Raw genomic sequence first — 17,204 nt, 5'->3', positions numbered from 1 at the left:
TCTGCACTTAGCTTAAAATAGCCATGTAGTTTGTGATTCGTATCTCCAGTCACACGGTCGTGCTAAAAAGATTTCACCTTTTCTTCTACAACCTTCATAAGTTCATACTTGTATGGTTACATAATGGAGTTCATTTATTTATTTACTCACTAAATTACAAACAATATTGCTAAATCCTTGTTTTCTTTGTTTAAAACAATTACTCCCTTTTACTTGCCGATTGATTAAGTAGTATGCTCTGTTTCCTAGGTGTAAATTTTAATTACTTGAGATATAAATGTATAGAATTATTGTTTATGTTCTGCTTTTGTTTTTACTTCATACAGTTGAATAATTATGCGATTATGAATAAACTGATTTTCAAGTTTACAGATAATCACTAAGTTTGTTGGTTCAGATCCCTTTAGCTTGAATTATTGTACTGATTTTAAATGCATAATGTTTTAAAATGTTTTCTTAAATGTACAAAATATTTAATACTTACCAAACTTGTCTGTCTTCAAATTGGAATGAGAGAGAGAGCCAAAAAACAGCATTGATAAAGTTTGATTAATGGAACCATTAGGTAATTATATGTATAAACAGTTATACTTTAGTGGACATTAACCTTTTTGAATTATGTTTAATGTTGAATAGACAATTACATTACCGGTTAAGACAATATTTTAAAATTACCAATGAGATTTAGAATGCAATATAGAGTATGAAGATAAGCCACGGTTTTAAAACAATTTTTTTGGTTGAACTTTAAGTTTTAAATAAGTCGTATTCATGTTGCAATAAATTTATTGGTGTAGGTGAAATCTATCCGATTCAAATTAGTTGATTAATTCTCCTTCTTTCTTCTATTATTTAATTAATTGAGATTTTATAATTCAAATCTTATTTAATTAATTGAGATATTATAATTCAAATCTTATTTAATTAATTGAGATTTTATAATTCAAATCTTATTTGATTAATTGGGATTCAACAAAAAAAAAAAAAAGTCAAACTATTTACACTCCATACAATACTAATAGAAGAAAAAAATACTTATTGTTCTACAAAATATAAATATTTTGTCCATTTTGTCCAGTTTGCTAATTTTGACAATTTCCACTACTAGTAGTAGGCGACTTAATAGGGTCATGCGTGTAGTGCAAGTTTTCCTCTCTATCGCTTAAGTGCAAGCGAAGAGAGGTTTCCTGGTAAGTCCATGGTCGAACATAGGAAATTAATGTTCCTTATAAACTTATTCTGTAGCTAAAGTCATGCGGTATGCTCTATACATTGTGAGGATATGCACAGTATAATTTATCATAATCATCTACACTAAGGTGTCTTTGACGATGCAAGGTGAGCATGTTGATGAGATGAGATGGAATGTGAACTCAATTATAGGCGTGGAAGGGAAGAATGCTTAATTAACTAATCACAATTAATTGTGTTTTAATAGTTCAAAGTGATACAAAACATATTATTGAAAGAAGAAAAGAGAAGAAATAAACTATTTTGCATAGAAACCCTAGAATAGGGAGAAAAACCATGATTATATTTTCTTATTATTTTTCTATATCTCATAATGATATAGGAAACATTTATTTATAGGTTGTAGAACCCAAAATAAAAATAATAAAAGATAATTAGGGCACTATAAAATCTTAACAAACTTTTGGGCTTTTCAGATATAACAAGCCCACTAATTCTAACACTCCTCCTCAAATTGGGCCATAAATATCAAAAAGACCTAACTTGCTAACACAAGATTCGAAACTTTGTCCGAGAAGCCCTTTTGTGATAATATCAACAATTTTTTATCTTGAAGGTATGTAAGGAATGCAAATGCTACCACTGTCCAATTTCTCTTTGATAAAGTGTATGTTAATCTCTACATGTTTAGTCCTGTCATGTTGGATCGAGTTATTAGCAATGCTAATAGCCGCCTTATTATCACAAAAAAGTTTCATAGGCACCTCACAGTCTTGGTGAAGATCATATAACATTTTTTAAGCCAAATTTTCTAACAGATTCTCGAACTATGGCCCTATATTCATCTTTAACACTATTCCTAGCAATAACCCCTTGCTTTTTGCTTCTTCAAGCAACAAGATTGCCCCAAACAAAAGTACAGTACCCAAAGGTAGATTTTCTATCAATAATAGACCATGCCCAGTCAGAATCTATATATGTCGCAATAGACCTTTTATCAGTTTTTTTTTTAAATCTCAATCCCTTATTAGGAGTTGTTTTTAAATTCCTCAGGATTCTATTTACTACCTCCATGTGTTCTTTGTAAGGAGTCTGCATGAACTAACTAACAGTACTCACAACATATGAGTGTTGTATGAAACCCCAAAATTTCTTAAACTTTAGAACTTGTTAATATTAGTCAATAACAAGAGAAAATAAAATTTAAAGGAAAAGAGAGTAAAAATACTTGAAAAGGTTAAAGAATTTAAAGTCTAGGTTTAAGAGAAAGAGAAAAGTTGGAAAATTTGGCTAAGTGTCAAAGGAGGAGGGATATTAGGTGTTTAGAGGTTATGTGGGGGGCAAAAAGGAACCAAATAACCTCTAAATGAGTGACAATAGGCAACAAGATGAAGGTTGAGAACCTCTAAATATAAGTGTTGGACAAGCTTTGGCGTTTTGGAGCAAGGACTATGCAACCAAATAGAGAAAATAACCTCCAAAGATGTGTCTAGGCATTTTGGAGTTTTAGAATTTTTGAAGCTTGCTAGGCAAAGAGGTCATCTATACGTTTAGACAATGACTCAGCTGCAAGATGAGAGGTTAGCTTGGGCAAGGAAAGCTGTTTTTAAGAGGTTATTTCAGATGTTGATAGACTAGGCGAGAAAGCTATACAAGAAGGCTAGGCAAGAAAGGATTAGAGGTTAACATGTGTTTAGAACTTGTCATTGGTAGAAAAGACTACACTAAATCAAGGCTTTGCGAGAAGGCTACGGAGGTTAGTGGGTTAGAAGAGTAGGCGAGATGAGTTAGGCGGCCAAGCTATGTGAAATGACCACAAAGGTTAGCCTTATGAGTAAGACAAGTACATGGCAAGCTTAAGGTATTTGATTTAAGGAATAATTCAAGTATCTTAACCATGTTAACATGCATTTTGAGGTGGAGGACAAGTTTGAGGTGTGATTAGGAGCTTAAGAGGCAAGTCTAATCAAGGTTGAAGTGTCAACACATTCTCATGCAAGGACTCCTATAAATAGGCAACTTCCACAAAAGATTTCTCACAACTCACTCGAGCATTTTCACACAAATTAGTCATGAAAGTTCATAATTTGTGTCTAGTTTGAGAGAGAGAGTTGCTGTTAGGGCTCCTTCGGTTATAATGAATGGACATGATATCTTAGAACAACTAGATTTGTTGGATTTTCCACTTATGAGTAAACATCCCTCATAAAAAAAAATATGAAAAGAAAGCAAGCTCTCAACTAGCTTGTTATAAATTTAAATATGGAGAAATTGTTAAAAAATGGTAAAATTGACAAACTATTTACACTTTATGGCAAAATCAAGTCTAATGTGCTTTCGTCCTTTAGTGGTTTTTTGGCATAAGGTGTAAATAGTTTGTATTTTTTATATTATTCTTGAAAAAAACCCTTTAAAATGAACTAAACATGGAAAATAAACATTTATTAATTAGAACGAGTAAGGAAAAATCGACCTATGCTTAGAATCTACCTTGAGTGAGAAAAATGAAAAAGCCTGTGTTGATAATATGTTGTAAAAGTAAGGCACGACAACACAAATATTGAAAAAAAATAAATAAATAAGAAGGTATGAAAATAAGAAATTTTCCAAAATTTTCTATTATCTCCACAAAAATCTTTCGAATTTTAACCAATATATAGGTGTCTTACAAAGCTTTAAATAATTTGACAAGTATAATATTTACTTACAAACATACTGTACATCGATTTAGTAGTGTTTATAATAATAATTATCAATAAAAAAATTTGATTCCACTTTGTTGTTATTAAAACTTATTTAAAAAGTGTTTGATGAAATTTTTTTCAATTCTTATTCTCCCTTCTTCGTCAGTTGTTTTAAATGGAATTATGTTTTAGAATAGCGTAAATGCTGGGTAGAAATTTGAACTCGAAACCAGGAACATACAGGTGCTAGTTGAGTTAAGCTCATGTCGACTAAAATAGCATTATTTGGATAATAAGTTTTAACCACAACAATATTTTAATAAAATAGCTGAAGAAGGAAAAGCGGGGTAAAGAATAGAGTAAAAAATAAATACATAAAAAAAGTCTAAGTGCCACGTCCCACCATAAGAATGACTACATGGGTGTTTCCAGAAAGTTAGAATCCGACCTTGGAGCATATAAGTTTTGATCCATTTAAAAACACTCACATGCAAACCTCAAATTTCATATACAATAAACTTTATAATATAACTTGATTACTAATGTCCAAATCATTTAAAGTTTTCTTTTTTTTTTTTACTGTATTACCAAATCGAGATGTTGCATTTAATATATACCACTAACATAAATTTTCTTTACATGCTTTAGTTATAGTTATAATACTATTTTAGTTCCATTTATCTTATTCAATACTTGTTTTATAATTAATAGAGCACCCTAGTTTAATTATGGCATTTTAAAATTTATGAAATAAGAAATAAATATAATTTGATTAACTTATAATCGTTTAAAGTTTAAGCAATAAGAGAAACCAATATGAATGTTGGTATGATAAAGTATGTTATTTTGAATAAAGGAGTTTGTTATAGAAGTAGAAGTATAGAGAAAGAATTGTATCCAAATTTATAATAGGTTTTACATAATTTTCAAACAGGTGTTATTCTGTAATCATTCCAAAATTGATTTAGTAGGAAGTGCAGTAGATTGCGCATCTAAAAATAATAAAAAAAAAAAGATTATAAAACATAAACCTTTGCGTATTTAAATATGTAGAAAGTGAATAGAATCGAATATTTAAGAAATCACATGTAATGTAAGCTAAGCTGGGTTTTTGTGTTTGTTGGGATTAGCAACAAAGTTGACCCAAATTTATTAAGTAAATCTCTGAACACACCTGATTCTTAAGAAAATACAACAGTTTCTTTGATTGATTGAATGGAACTGTAAGAACACACCTTCTCTCTCTTAATTACCAAAAACTAAAACCAAAGAGAAAAAAAAACGTCACTGTGTCAAATTCCAAGCAAGACAAAAGAGAGAGTAAAAAGTGGTTTTTCTCACTCATCTCTTTGTATTCCTTTTCTTGCATACCTTCAAAAGTTTCTTCCCCAACTAATATTCTTCTCTTTCTTTCCCCAATTCTCTCTATGCTTCACTTTCCCCTTTCCTCTATCTGAGTTTTCAAAAGGGTTGTCACAAAATTTTTCTTATGGGGTGTTGTGAATCCATTTTTCTGACAGAAACCCATCCCGAAAAGCTTCAACCCCAGCAGCCTGCACCTCCGTATGTTGCGGTGGAGCCTCCGCCGCTGCTGCCGCCTGCTGTTGGACCTGAACCGACGCAGCTTGGGGAAATGGTTTCTACTTTCTCTGAGTTCTCCTTCTCCGACCTTAAGGCGGCTACCGACAATTTCAACTCCAACTTCATAGTCTCAGAGAGCAGCGAGAAGGCTCTCAACATTGTGTACAAGGGTCGACTTCATAACCGCAAGTGGATCGCTGTGAAGAAGTTTTCGAACGTGGCTTGGCCGGATGCCAAGCAGTTTGTGGTACTTTCTTGCTTTTTTTCTTTTCCTGTGAATAATTTTGTTGTGTTTTGGATTTTTGTTGAGTTTTTGCTGATTTTGGGAAATGGGTGTTTGGAATATTGGGGAATTTTTCCTTTTAGGAGGAGGCTTCGGGAGTTGGGAAGCTACGGCATCCAAGGTTTGCGAATTTGATAGGGTATTGCTGCGATGGTGATGAGAGGCTGCTTGTTGCGGAGTACATGCCTAATGATACTCTTGCAAAGCATTTATTCCACTGTATGTTTGTTTTCTTTTGTTTTTAAGTTTGTTTCATCTCTGGTCTTCATTCTCTTTTAGTTCAATCATCGTGAACTTTACTTGTTTTACTGGAAGTGTTTAAGCTTAAGCACACATTTAGCAGAATAGTTGTTCTGGAGCCAATTCCCCTGCATCTTTTGCATCTTCTCTGTCTAATCTCAATAATTATTCCGGCTCTTGATTGTGCTATATGTTCATTTATGGGAAGTATGGGAAAGGAACGTGTTTGTTAGCTCTGGAAGAATGATACTATTAGCATCAGGATGCGAACATAGTCCTATAATATGAATAGGCCTAAGCCGGTGTGATTTTACTTTTGGTTAGAAGTGGGCATGATTTTGGAGAAATTAGGTGAAACAAAAGCATCATACGGGTTTAGGCCTGATGTAGACTATATCATTTCATCGTAGAGATATGGGAGGTCCATCGTCCTTGGGCTAGCTACATCAGCCTCGTACTACCATCACATTTCTATTTTGAAGGGGTGACGTTTTGCATTATGACAATGACCTCTATTAGAGTTGTGTAGGAGTGCTTGTGGCTAAATTGTGCATGTAACTACGTAATTTTGATTATCTAATGTGCTTGCTATGTTCTTAACTTTCTATAAAAAACTTCTGACAGGGGAAAATCAAACCATTGAGTGGGCCATGCGGTTGAGAGTTGCTTACTACATTGCTGAAGCCTTGGAATATTGTACCACTAAAGGCCGTGCATTGTACCATGACTTGAATGCTTATAGAGTTCTTTTTGATGAGGTATCAATCTAACTAATTGGGATGTATTAATAATTTTTTATCCAACGTTTATCTTCATTTAATTACTCTCATTTATAGGGTGGCGATCCACGTCTTTCATGTTTTGGGTTGATGAAAAACAGTAGGGATGGTAAGAGTTACAGCACAAATCTGGCCTACACACCACCTGAGTATTTGAAAAATGGTACTTTGATGTTTATCTTTTGCTTGTTGACAACCTTGTATATTTTGTATGTCAGAAGGTTTATAGCAAAGCAACAATAAAACTTATTTTCATATTGAGCCCACTTTATAACCTTATTAGTGTTTCTGGTGCTGCTATTCAATTTGATTTATCTATTGTAGGAAGGGTAACCCCTGAAAGTGTTATTTATAGCTTTGGTACTGTCCTCTTGGATCTTCTGAGTGGCAAGCACATCCCTCCAAGTCATGTAAGTAGCTAATTTTGTAAAATTGTTTTACATGTGACATTCTTTGCCTATATCGTTCTTCTTTATCATTCGGAACAGTGATATGAGAAAGTGAGCATTTGAATAGTGACTTGTGAACTGGGAATGGCATTTATCGGGGAAGTGACTTTTGTGCCAAAAGACTTCTCTTTCCTTGATTCTTTATATTTCTATTAGATTTCTGTGTTGTTTGGATATGAGGTAGTGATAGTTATTTGACACCTTGCTCCTCTCCTAGATTATGGCTTCATTCACTACAAGATTTAGTTTAAAAGCGCGTGTGATTATAACGATGCAACTGTTTTTTAAAGAGTTTTACGATTAGAATCTTTGGCTTGAAAGGGAGGTTTTTTGTCGTCTTCTATTAGTTGAGTTATGGTCAAAGTTAATAGTGCAATGGTTCTAAACCATACTTTTCTGCATCAATTCTTTACTCCTTACTGAAAATTAAATGCCAGGCATCTAGAAATCCTGTATAAAAAATTCAGGATGATTTACTATTTTGTTTCTGGATGGTAATTGGTTTAAGCAAATATAGTAGTCCATCAACAAATAAGATTGGATTTTCGTTAACATGTTCCAATGTCATATGCAAACGTCCATATCAGAAAAAGTAAGATCGAGGTAGGGAACTGTTCTAATCTTTTGGAGGATATAAGTGAAATGTACACATGTTCTTAGCTCCATTTTTGTATGCTCCTATTGTAATAGAGATCTAAACTAAGATCTTCATATTACATAAGTTTGATGAAATACATTAGCGAGTGCAGGCTCTTGATCTGATACGAGGAAAGAATATCATTCTCTTAATGGATTCACATTTGGAAGGAAAATTTTCTACAGAAGACGCAACTGTGGTTGTTAATCTCGCTTCTCAATGTTTACAATATGAACCTAGGGACAGGCCTAACACAGAGGAACTTGTTTCAACTCTTGCTCCATTGCAAACAAAAGCAGATGTAAGGATCTATGGTCGATCTCTTAGGCCATTCATATCTATATTTTCAACAAAGCCCATTACTTATCTTTTTAGTCGTCATGCATAATGCAGTTATAGAAATAATATATAGTCTGTCTTTCAATTTGTAGAAGAATCCTGCTGTTTAGAATATAATTAGCTCAATGCTATTTGCCTTTTGCCTTGGATGTCAATCTTGTTGTGGATGTTACCTATGATGCATGGACACATTTGGACACACCCTGAACATGTGTTCCCACACAGAAATTTCCATTCCTATTTTTGTTTATTTATTTTTTAACTTTAGACATGTGGGAACATGGTTGGGACACTTCTTGGACACACTTTGTAAATTTTGTGAAAGAGAAAATGATCCAACATTTTAATAGTAGACCCAAATTTAAATCCCAAATCATTTTTACGTTAAACAGAGAGAAAAAAAACAATAACAAAGGCTTACAAAAGCAAAGCCTGTTTTCTTAACCAAGATAAAAAACTGAAACATAAAAACTAAACTAAGAAACCTAGACGTTTTGTCTCCTGCAATTGTTAATTTAACTTGACATTTTATGCTTTTCTTAGTGGAGATCATTTAGCATTTTATGTTAAATTTATATGTATCCTAAAAAAACAACCAAAGACAGCCCAACATTTTGTGTGCTAGTTTTTTATTATTTATTATTATTTTTTAAATTGGCTTATCATCGTGCCATGTTGTATTTGTGCTGTGTCCTATGTTCATATCCATGCTTCCTAGATATTAAAGTGCTACTATGCTGTTTCCTAATCTTTTTGTGATTTCATGTCTTGTAACTGTGCCAAAAAGTTGGATTACCAGATGATGGATCCAATATGTTTAAGTTAGAAACGAGCATCTCAAAAACTTTGGTAATCTACGGACTGATACTATGGGTGTTTTGTAGGTTCCCTCCTATGTTATGCTTGGAATGAAGAAACAGGAGGATGCCCCCGCAGCTCCTGTAGCCCCAGCAGCCCCTGTAGCCCCACAACGCCCTTTATCGTCGATGGGTGAGGCCTGTTCGAGGATGGATCTCACTGCAATTCATCAAACATTGGTTATGACACACTACAAAGACGATGAAGGAACTAATGAGGTCGCCTCAATTTATTCAATTCTAATTTATAAGATAAACTGACTTGTATGAGAAGGAAGGTTTATAAGTTCCATGTAACATACTAAGAGTTATGAGTGACGTTCAACTGTTTCAGCTATCTTTTCAAGAGTGGACACAACAGATGAGAGATATGCTGGAAGCAAGAAAGCGCGGGGATTTTGCCTTTCGGGACAAAAATTTTAAAGCTGCAATTGACTGCTACTCACAGGTATTCATCTAAACAATGAAATGAAAAGTAACAGCTTTGCATTTGTTTCAAGCTTTCTTTCACTTTCTGTCTGTATTTTTGTCTGTTTATCTTTCCCGACAATAATCTTGCACTTAGACCAGAACAACTCATGGTGACATGACTTTTGTGGCTTTAAAATTTGCTTCTTTGCAGTTCATAGATGTAGGAACTATGGTTTCCCCAACTGTGTTTGCTCGACGAAGCCTATGCCATTTGTTGTGTGATCAACCCGATGCTGCACTTCGGGATGCAATGCAAGCACAATGCGTACACCCAGACTGGCCCACAGCCTTCTACATGCAATCGGTTGCCCTTGCGAAGCTGGATATGCAGAAAGATGCCATTGACATGTTGAACGAAGCAGCTGCGTTAGAAGAGAAGAGGCAACGAGGTGGACGATGATCATTAAAATGAACTCTTACTCAACATTGCTGTAATTACAAGCATACTTGTGTTGTTTGTTGCTGAGGCTACCACAATTTGTATAAAGTGTGAGCTGGTAAGTTTCTTACTTGAAAAAAAAGGAAATGTGAGCTACTTGCATTTAACTTGACTGTTCATGTCAATTGAAGGGGGCTTGTAAATTCAATCAATTTAAACCATCTGTATGGATTTGACCGTCTAGTTAGTTTGGTAGAAGCCCCTTGTCCAGAGTTGTTATTTGCAACATTAGTGTAGATAAATCCCTGACTTTCTGATTTAAACCAACCAACAGAATAATATTCAAACTTTCTAAATCTCTTGCCATCACATTCTTTGGTGCCTCCTACCAACATGATCTAGATTGTCAAGGATTGAGATTCTCTGCCATGTCACAATGTAATTGCAATGGTTAGCATTTTTGGAGCTAACAATTAGGTGTGTAGCAAGAATTTTAAATAATTACTAATATAGTGAAGTAATAGATTATATAGACTCTTGTGTGCTTTGTGCTTTTACAAACATCAATTGTTAAAAAGACATCAATGGTCTCAAATGAAGTTTAAGAAGACAAGAATGGGGATGGGAGAGCGCTGTGGACAATCTCAGCACATTAATCAGAATACTGTTCAACTTAACTTAGACAAAACATCATTTCGTTTGATATGGATGGATGCCTGTCTGTCTCTTTCTTTCTTTTTTTTTTTTATAGTTTTAATTATAATTAATTTTGTTCACATCCAATTCCATTACCAGCTTTCAATGTTGGGCCAAAACACCAGTAAAGGAGAGAGGCTAGGAAAATGGGTTCAGTTATCAGTAGTAGACTTGATTTTTAGGAGTCTGCTAACAAAAGGGCTCCTTGTCCTCCCTTTTCTCAGCAAAACAAGACATGACAGCCAGAATCAAGGACAACAATTATCACCCTTCCCTTTCCTTTTCCCTCTTTTCTTTTTCATTTGATATTTCATCCCAAATATGTGGCCCTACTATCCATAGGATCTCGTACTTTTGGTCATGATTCTAATAAATCAACGGTAATATGAAAAGTGGTTTCTATTTTACTACATTTGTTGTTGTTTAATTCTATTCCTAATTGTAATGAAATATGAGATCCATTTCTAAGTTTGTAATCAAAGAACGTAGTTCGGTCGGAAAACGAAGGGGAATAAAATCTAATTGCATTTTCGAATTTCTTGGAACTTTCTACCTTTATCATTACAAATATTATTACTATGATAGTATAAAAATTATGAATTTATCACATTTACTATTACTTTTACGGTTAACGTTAATGTTAGGGTTAAATGGTGACAATAGCAAATGTGATAATATCATAATTTTAAGTGAATGAGATAAGATCAATGGTAACTATAATAGATTGTCATTTGAGGAATAATAATTAATGATATAGCAGCATTAAATTTTTTTTTGCAAATATAGCATAACTATCGTTGATAGATTTGTATTACTGATAAACTCGTATGATCTATCAGTACTAGACCAATTTTTACAACATGATCTATCAGTGATACTCTATCATTGATAAAATTTGACAAATTTTGCTATATTTGTAATTTTTTTTAAAATGTTGCTAAATACTTAATTATTTTGAATTTAATTGTTAAATTTGCAACTATCTCGTTTTTATTTTTATTTTTATTATTTCTTTTCACATGTGAGCCCTCTATCTTCTTAATCAATCAAGCTTTGTGGAGATGAACAAATTAAATAAATGATGATAATATTTAAGTTAAATTATAAATTTAGTGGTTTATTTGGTTTCTTAATTGAAAATTATAAAAGAACAATTTTTAAAATAACAAAATAAACTAAAATATTTACAATATGTAACAAAATTTTGGATTCTATCTACTTATAGACTTTTATTACTGTCATTCACTATGACTGATGGAAGCATATTAGTGTCTATCACATTGATAGAATCTAAAATTTTTCTATATCTTGTAAGTATTTTGTCAAATTTATCATTTTTAACGATTCTTCAATTATAGAAGGTATTTCTTTAAACTATGAATATATAAAAGTTCGTATATACACTAGAAACAAGGTAAAAGTTTAGAGTTGCCAACGTTAGTCAATTTTGATCACAGATGGAGGCAAAAAAAGACAAACTTTTTTCTATTTATAAGATGAATAGTTCAATTATTCAGCTAAAAGCCAAATCTTTTCACAGATTTTCAAACTCATGGTCCTGTATTTGATCAGTTTCAGCACTATTCCTGCGAGTAGATTTTTTTATCAACAATAGACCTCGCCCAATCATAATATGTATATGCCTCAATATACCTTTTCTTTGTTTTTTATGAATCTCAATCCCTTTCTAGGAGTTGTTTTTAAATACATTATATTAACTGCCTCCATGTGTTCTTCGTAAGGAGCCTGCATGAACCGACTAACAATACTTACAATATATGAGATGTTGGGCCTAGTGTGAGATAAATAAATCAGTTTGCTCACTAGGCGTTGATACTTTTCTCTGTCAATCGAAACTTGATCACCTGTATCTCTGAGTTTGACATTGGGCTCAATTGGTGTATCAGCGGGACGACATCTTTACATACCTTTCTCAGTTAACAAATCAATTATATATTTTCTCTGGGATACAAAAATGCCTTCTCTAAATCTGGCAATTTCCATCCCAAGGAAGTATTTCAAATTTCCCAAGTCTTTAATTTCAAACTCATCCTCCATCTTCCTTTTTAACCGAAGGATTTCATCGACGTTTTCTTCTTCTTCGACCAGTTGTAAAAGTGGAAGCTCAGCATCTGAGTAGGAAAAATTTCGTTGCCCCCTAACTTATAAAATTTTTCTATTATTCTTTCTCTTCGTTTTTGCACTTCTTTTTAATATATGTTGTTTATATTGTACAATGGCCAAGTGTCTACATTCTTTATATATATATATATATATTACATGTTTATACATTTTCAATCCATCATTTCTTGACTTCTCACTTGTCAGTGTGTTATTAGTAGTAGTTAGATTTGTGATAAGTTCTTCATAAGGAGTCTAGCTTATAAGTATTATCACATTAGTTGATCTATATTAATCACTTGGCCAATGTCAATCGCCAACTACTTAAAGGGAAAGTAGTAATGATAAGACTAATGAACGCATGTAGGAATTTGGACAACAAGCTCTTCGTTGGTGAGACAACTTCCAACATTTGTATCCGAAAAGGCGAACAAGTACATACATTAGATGGCTGAGATGTTGCTGTCTTTAAACGAAAAGTTCTATAAGTTTTATAAGTGAATTCTTCTAGATACATCTAGCCTAATCAAGCACAATCATTTTTATCTCGAAAGGTGAGCAAATGTGGCGTCTAAACACTTTGAGAGAAGGTTGTTTTAATCATGGGCTTATTATGTAAGTTATATCGTATCGAGGCTCTCACATTGCTTAATCGACTAATAATGTGTAGACCTTCCTTCACGTTTTTCTCACATACAAGTTAGTTCGTAATTCCATCTTACATCCATATACTCTCCTTTACAGATTCTCTCGACTGCATAAGTAGTTTTTATTTCTGGTTCTGATTCTTTTATACTTTATTTAGTTAATTCTTTTATACTTTATTTAGTTAATTCTTTTATACTTTATTTAGTTAATTCTTTTATACCACTCATATGCTAAGTAATGCCTAGAACTAATGTCTTGAATCAATTCTTTGTGTTCGACCTTGGATCATCCAGGTAAACCTACTGAAGAGGTACATAGATAGGAAAACTTGAACTCAATGAAGATTCAATGGTTATGCGATGAAGAGGTACATAGTGAGTAATTCGCAACAATGAACATGATCAAGGACTTATCGGATAGATTACAATAACAAACCACCCATTCAATACAATAGAGACCTTCAAGTTTGGCGCAATTACTGACGAATTGATTTATTTCAAGCGTTAGAGTAGAGTTTTATTTTGATTTTGGGCAAAACATTTGATCCTGGTAATACAAGAATGCAAGATTATCTCGACATAGGAAAACATGTCAGAATAAAGTTGATCTAGAGTCCTGAGAGAAATTGACTTGGAGAGAAGGAAAGAAATTGATACTTGTGGGCTTGGAGAGAAAAGAGTAAAGTGTGAAAGAGAGAAAAATAACTTTTTACACAATAAAAAACTAAAAATGAGGAGGATCATTACCGTCGATTTTTACAAAATAAAGAAATTAAAGAAAAATATAAAATGGACATATTAGTAATGTTTATTTAAAAATGACATTAAATCCTTATGATTAATGTCACTTTAAAACCGACATTCATGATCTGCCTTTTAAAAAACGACGTTAAAAACAATTTTTCATTTTTTCCATTTGACATTAAAGACCAGATTTCTTCTAGTGTCCCCTAAATGTAGATGTTATGATATCGAAGTGAGTTATGAATTTTGTTGAGTTTGGTTATCTTTTTTTTGTTTTTGTTACTCAGGTTGTCTAGTCAGTTATTTGCATTTGATGTTTGCATAAGTCTCCAGGTTAATTGTATGTTTTTGTTCGCACTTTAATTTTGAGATAAGTTGTGATTAAACAAAAAGGCATCATTGAATTGTGGGAGAGGAAAATACGGCTTTGTTTTTTTTTTCTTTATGCAAGACAAATATATACACACAAATATTTGGCATTAATTATATTAATCTACAAACCTTCCATATATGGCCTAAAAAATACACACATCAATGGAATCCCATTAACTTTAAAATTGACATTCTCTCATATCCTTAGTTATTGATAATATTCAATAATGAAACCCTATTTCTTATCAATCTTCTAAACAAACCCTCCAATCCTCCTTCTAAATCTTGAACACATGCTTCCAACTTTCCTAACTGATCTCCCATGCTCTCTATGCCACCACCACCTATGATCGTGCTGCTATCAGAAGCTAATCTACTCGCCACCACATCGACTGCTGCATCTATGGTGGCAAATTCGTTTGCCTCTCCTTCTGCACCGTCCTCAGTTAAAAGCACACGTTTGGAGCGCATCAACTTTGAAACTAGCGCCCAACCACTACCCTTGGCCTTTCCTTTCTTCCCCAAAACATAGCTCAAAAGTGCTTCAAAAACATTCACACTTGCAACTTCTACGTCGAATAATAGGGTTATTAAGGCAATAGTTTCGGTGTCTTTAATGGAGATTGAACTTGGCCTTGCCCCATAAGTCTTCACGCTTGCTAAAGCCTTTTGGATGGCTCTTTTCACTACTTTTCTTGATGCTAAATATTTCTCCACCTATAAATCAAAAAGTTAAAAAGTGTTATTAGTTTTTATGGTAATTTAATATGGTATCAAAATTTGTCCTGAATGAAAGAAAGATTGTGTAAAGATTGTATTTTTCAAAAATCACAAGGAGTATAACTTATTCACCAAGAGTTTATATATTTGAATCTCTCGTGGCTCTCAAATCATTTTACTGATAGAAAACTGATCTGAAAACCACAAATGTCAATAGAAAATTTGTTTTTGCAAAAGTAGGCTCGACTGGATGACATGCACTCAAATCAACCAATATTGAATAAAATTGTAAAAACTCAGAAATTTCAACAAAATCCAACCGGAAAACGTCTTCCTCTCTTTCTATCTATAGTCGTGGCCCTATATATACATACATATTTTCTTGAAACTAAATTTAACACAACCCATCCACCTTTGAGCGGGAGAGCGTTAGGTTGAAAACACAAACCTGATTAGCAACACCATTTCCGCAACACCAAGAAGACGATCTTCTCCTAACCAATGATTGTAACTCCCTCACACACTCCTTGGTATGAATAACACCATCCTTAGAAGCGCTACACAAGTCCAGCAATCTCAACGATCCATCAAACACCTCATCCACCCATTTCTCCCGTCGATGTGCCGCAAAGGCATCCCTCGTCCGCCGCAGCAACAGCAGCTTGTTCACGCACTCCTGTAAATCCTGCAGTCCTGCTAGCTTGTTTGCCATCCCGAACGCCGTCCATGGAGCCGAGTCCATTGCCTTCAGACGGCATAGGTGCTCATCGCACTCAGTCACGAGGGGGTGAGGCCTCGTCGGCAGGCTGTTGGAACGAGCATGGTAATTAGAGGAACCTCCCATTTGGACAAGGATGGAAGAGATAGTTTTTTGAAATTTTTTCTCTATGTTTGTTTGATCTTTTTATATGTGTTTGTTGTGTGAGGGATTTTATTAAGATATAAGCCAAATTTGTTCAAAGGAGACAATTGGAATCTCATCCATTTGGATCTTTTAAACCTGAATAAATTAATTAAAGGAAGAGAAATCAAACATTTTCTGTTAATTAGGGATGAATAATTATACAAATTAATATTGTTCTAACTTTTAAATTACTCACACTTTTTAATACTACTTAGATTTAGTCAATTACAATTCACGAATGTCATCAATATCATCAAAGTAGAATTTTGAAAGGAAAAAAAAAGTTGTTTCATCGATAATTTTACTTTGGTTTTCTGTTATAATTAAAAAATATATATATTTCCCCAAGTTATTTTATAAATTAAATTTATAGATCTACGAACTAATATACACACATATATATCCAACGGTATATATATTTGTTTTGTTGTCAATTGTGTTTCTAACACTATTTAGACATTTTAATGGTGATTAGTAATAACTAGTCTTCTTTTTTCTTTTTCATATGAAGTCAGGTTAAAGATGACCTTAAAAAAGAAAAAAAAAATGAAAACTGACCCACATATATATGTATTAATTTGGTGTTAATTACCAAATGGGGTTGAAAGGAGACAAGCAGAATCTGCTAATTAACAATTTGAAAAACAAAAAAAAATAAAAAGATGAATTATATTAGTGAGGTTGTAAACGTGATTGTGATTGAGATTTGGATCCAAAAACACAAAATTCAGCAATGTTTAAGGATTGTCTCCTGCCCACCCACGTCTCCAACTCATACCCCTAAACATTACTTTAATACTATAACCCTTTCTCCAAGACACACTCTATCTATCTATCTATCATTTTTTTTCCTTTCTAACTTTCCATTTTGTCTTCTTTCTATATACCATTCATCCATCAAAATTTTACAAACACCACAATAATTAACCACAGTTTAATAAGTTGCATCTAATCTCATACTTCCATTTCTATAACACAAAGAATAAACATAAGAAAAAGAAAACAAAAAAAAGCGTTTTTTTTTTTGAAACAGCTCCCTGAGCTGCAAATAAATAGGAAGAGTCCTGGCCTCCGAGTATATAAGTATTTTTCTTATTTATATTATATTCC

The 17,204-nt window shown here is 33.2% G+C and overlaps 2 protein-coding genes across 5 annotated transcripts; one reads left to right on the top strand and one right to left on the bottom strand.

Moving 5' to 3' along the window:
- The first annotated feature begins 5,199 nt into the window (after nucleotides 1-5,199).
- LOC101205895 (serine/threonine-protein kinase BSK1) lies at nucleotides 5,200-10,246 on the top strand. 4 transcript variants are annotated; one of them, XM_031887716.1, is made up of 9 exons: nucleotides 5,200-5,703; nucleotides 5,823-5,958; nucleotides 6,604-6,737; nucleotides 6,816-6,867; nucleotides 7,083-7,168; nucleotides 7,948-8,145; nucleotides 9,068-9,259; nucleotides 9,375-9,488; nucleotides 9,663-10,246. In XM_031887716.1, exons 1-9 carry the CDS (start codon nucleotides 5,365-5,367, stop codon nucleotides 9,909-9,911), a joined length of 1,500 nt encoding a protein of 499 aa, XP_031743576.1. In that variant the 5' UTR covers nucleotides 5,200-5,364; the 3' UTR covers nucleotides 9,912-10,246. The 4 variants fall into 4 exon arrangements, with proteins under 4 accessions (XP_031743576.1, XP_031743577.1, XP_011656939.1 ...); XM_031887717.1 differs by having other exon boundaries at nucleotides 5,201-5,703; nucleotides 7,957-8,145; XM_011658637.2 differs by having other exon boundaries at nucleotides 5,201-5,703; nucleotides 6,816-6,921.
- Nucleotides 10,247-14,502: 4,256 nt separating this feature from the next.
- LOC101209279 lies at nucleotides 14,503-16,091 on the bottom strand. The gene is made up of 2 exons (XM_004139994.3): nucleotides 15,639-16,091; nucleotides 14,503-15,187 (listed from the first exon to the last, which is right to left on the bottom strand). Exons 1-2 carry the CDS (start codon nucleotides 16,032-16,034, stop codon nucleotides 14,675-14,677), a joined length of 909 nt encoding a protein of 302 aa, XP_004140042.1. The 5' UTR covers nucleotides 16,035-16,091; the 3' UTR covers nucleotides 14,503-14,674.
- Nucleotides 16,092-17,204: the final 1,113 nt, after the last annotated feature.

This window comes from Cucumis sativus, chromosome 6 (assembly GCF_000004075.3).
Source record: "Cucumis sativus cultivar 9930 chromosome 6, Cucumber_9930_V3, whole genome shotgun sequence".
Lineage (NCBI taxonomy): Eukaryota > Viridiplantae > Streptophyta > Magnoliopsida > Cucurbitales > Cucurbitaceae > Cucumis > Cucumis sativus.
This window is presented reverse-complemented; position numbering and strand designations above follow the sequence as displayed.

What these genes read in the sequence shown, in the direction of transcription:
- LOC101209279 (XM_004139994.3), bottom strand. Translation starts at nt 16,034, where the DNA reads ATGGGAGGTTCCTCTAATTACCATGCTCGTTCCAACAGCCTGCCGACG. An exon ending in GAAATGGTGTTGCTAATCAG is followed by an intron (nt 15,188 to 15,638) that starts GTTTGTGTTTTC and finishes TTTGATTTATAG; the next exon opens with GTGGAGAAATATTTAGCATC.
- LOC101205895 (XM_011658637.2), top strand. Translation starts at nt 5,365, where the DNA reads ATGGGGTGTTGTGAATCCATTTTTCTGACAGAAACCCATCCCGAAAAG. An exon ending in ACGATGAAGGAACTAATGAG is followed by an intron (nt 9,260 to 9,374) that starts GTCGCCTCAATT and finishes CAACTGTTTCAG; the next exon opens with CTATCTTTTCAAGAGTGGAC. An exon ending in CAATTGACTGCTACTCACAG is followed by an intron (nt 9,489 to 9,662) that starts GTATTCATCTAA and finishes GCTTCTTTGCAG; the next exon opens with TTCATAGATGTAGGAACTAT.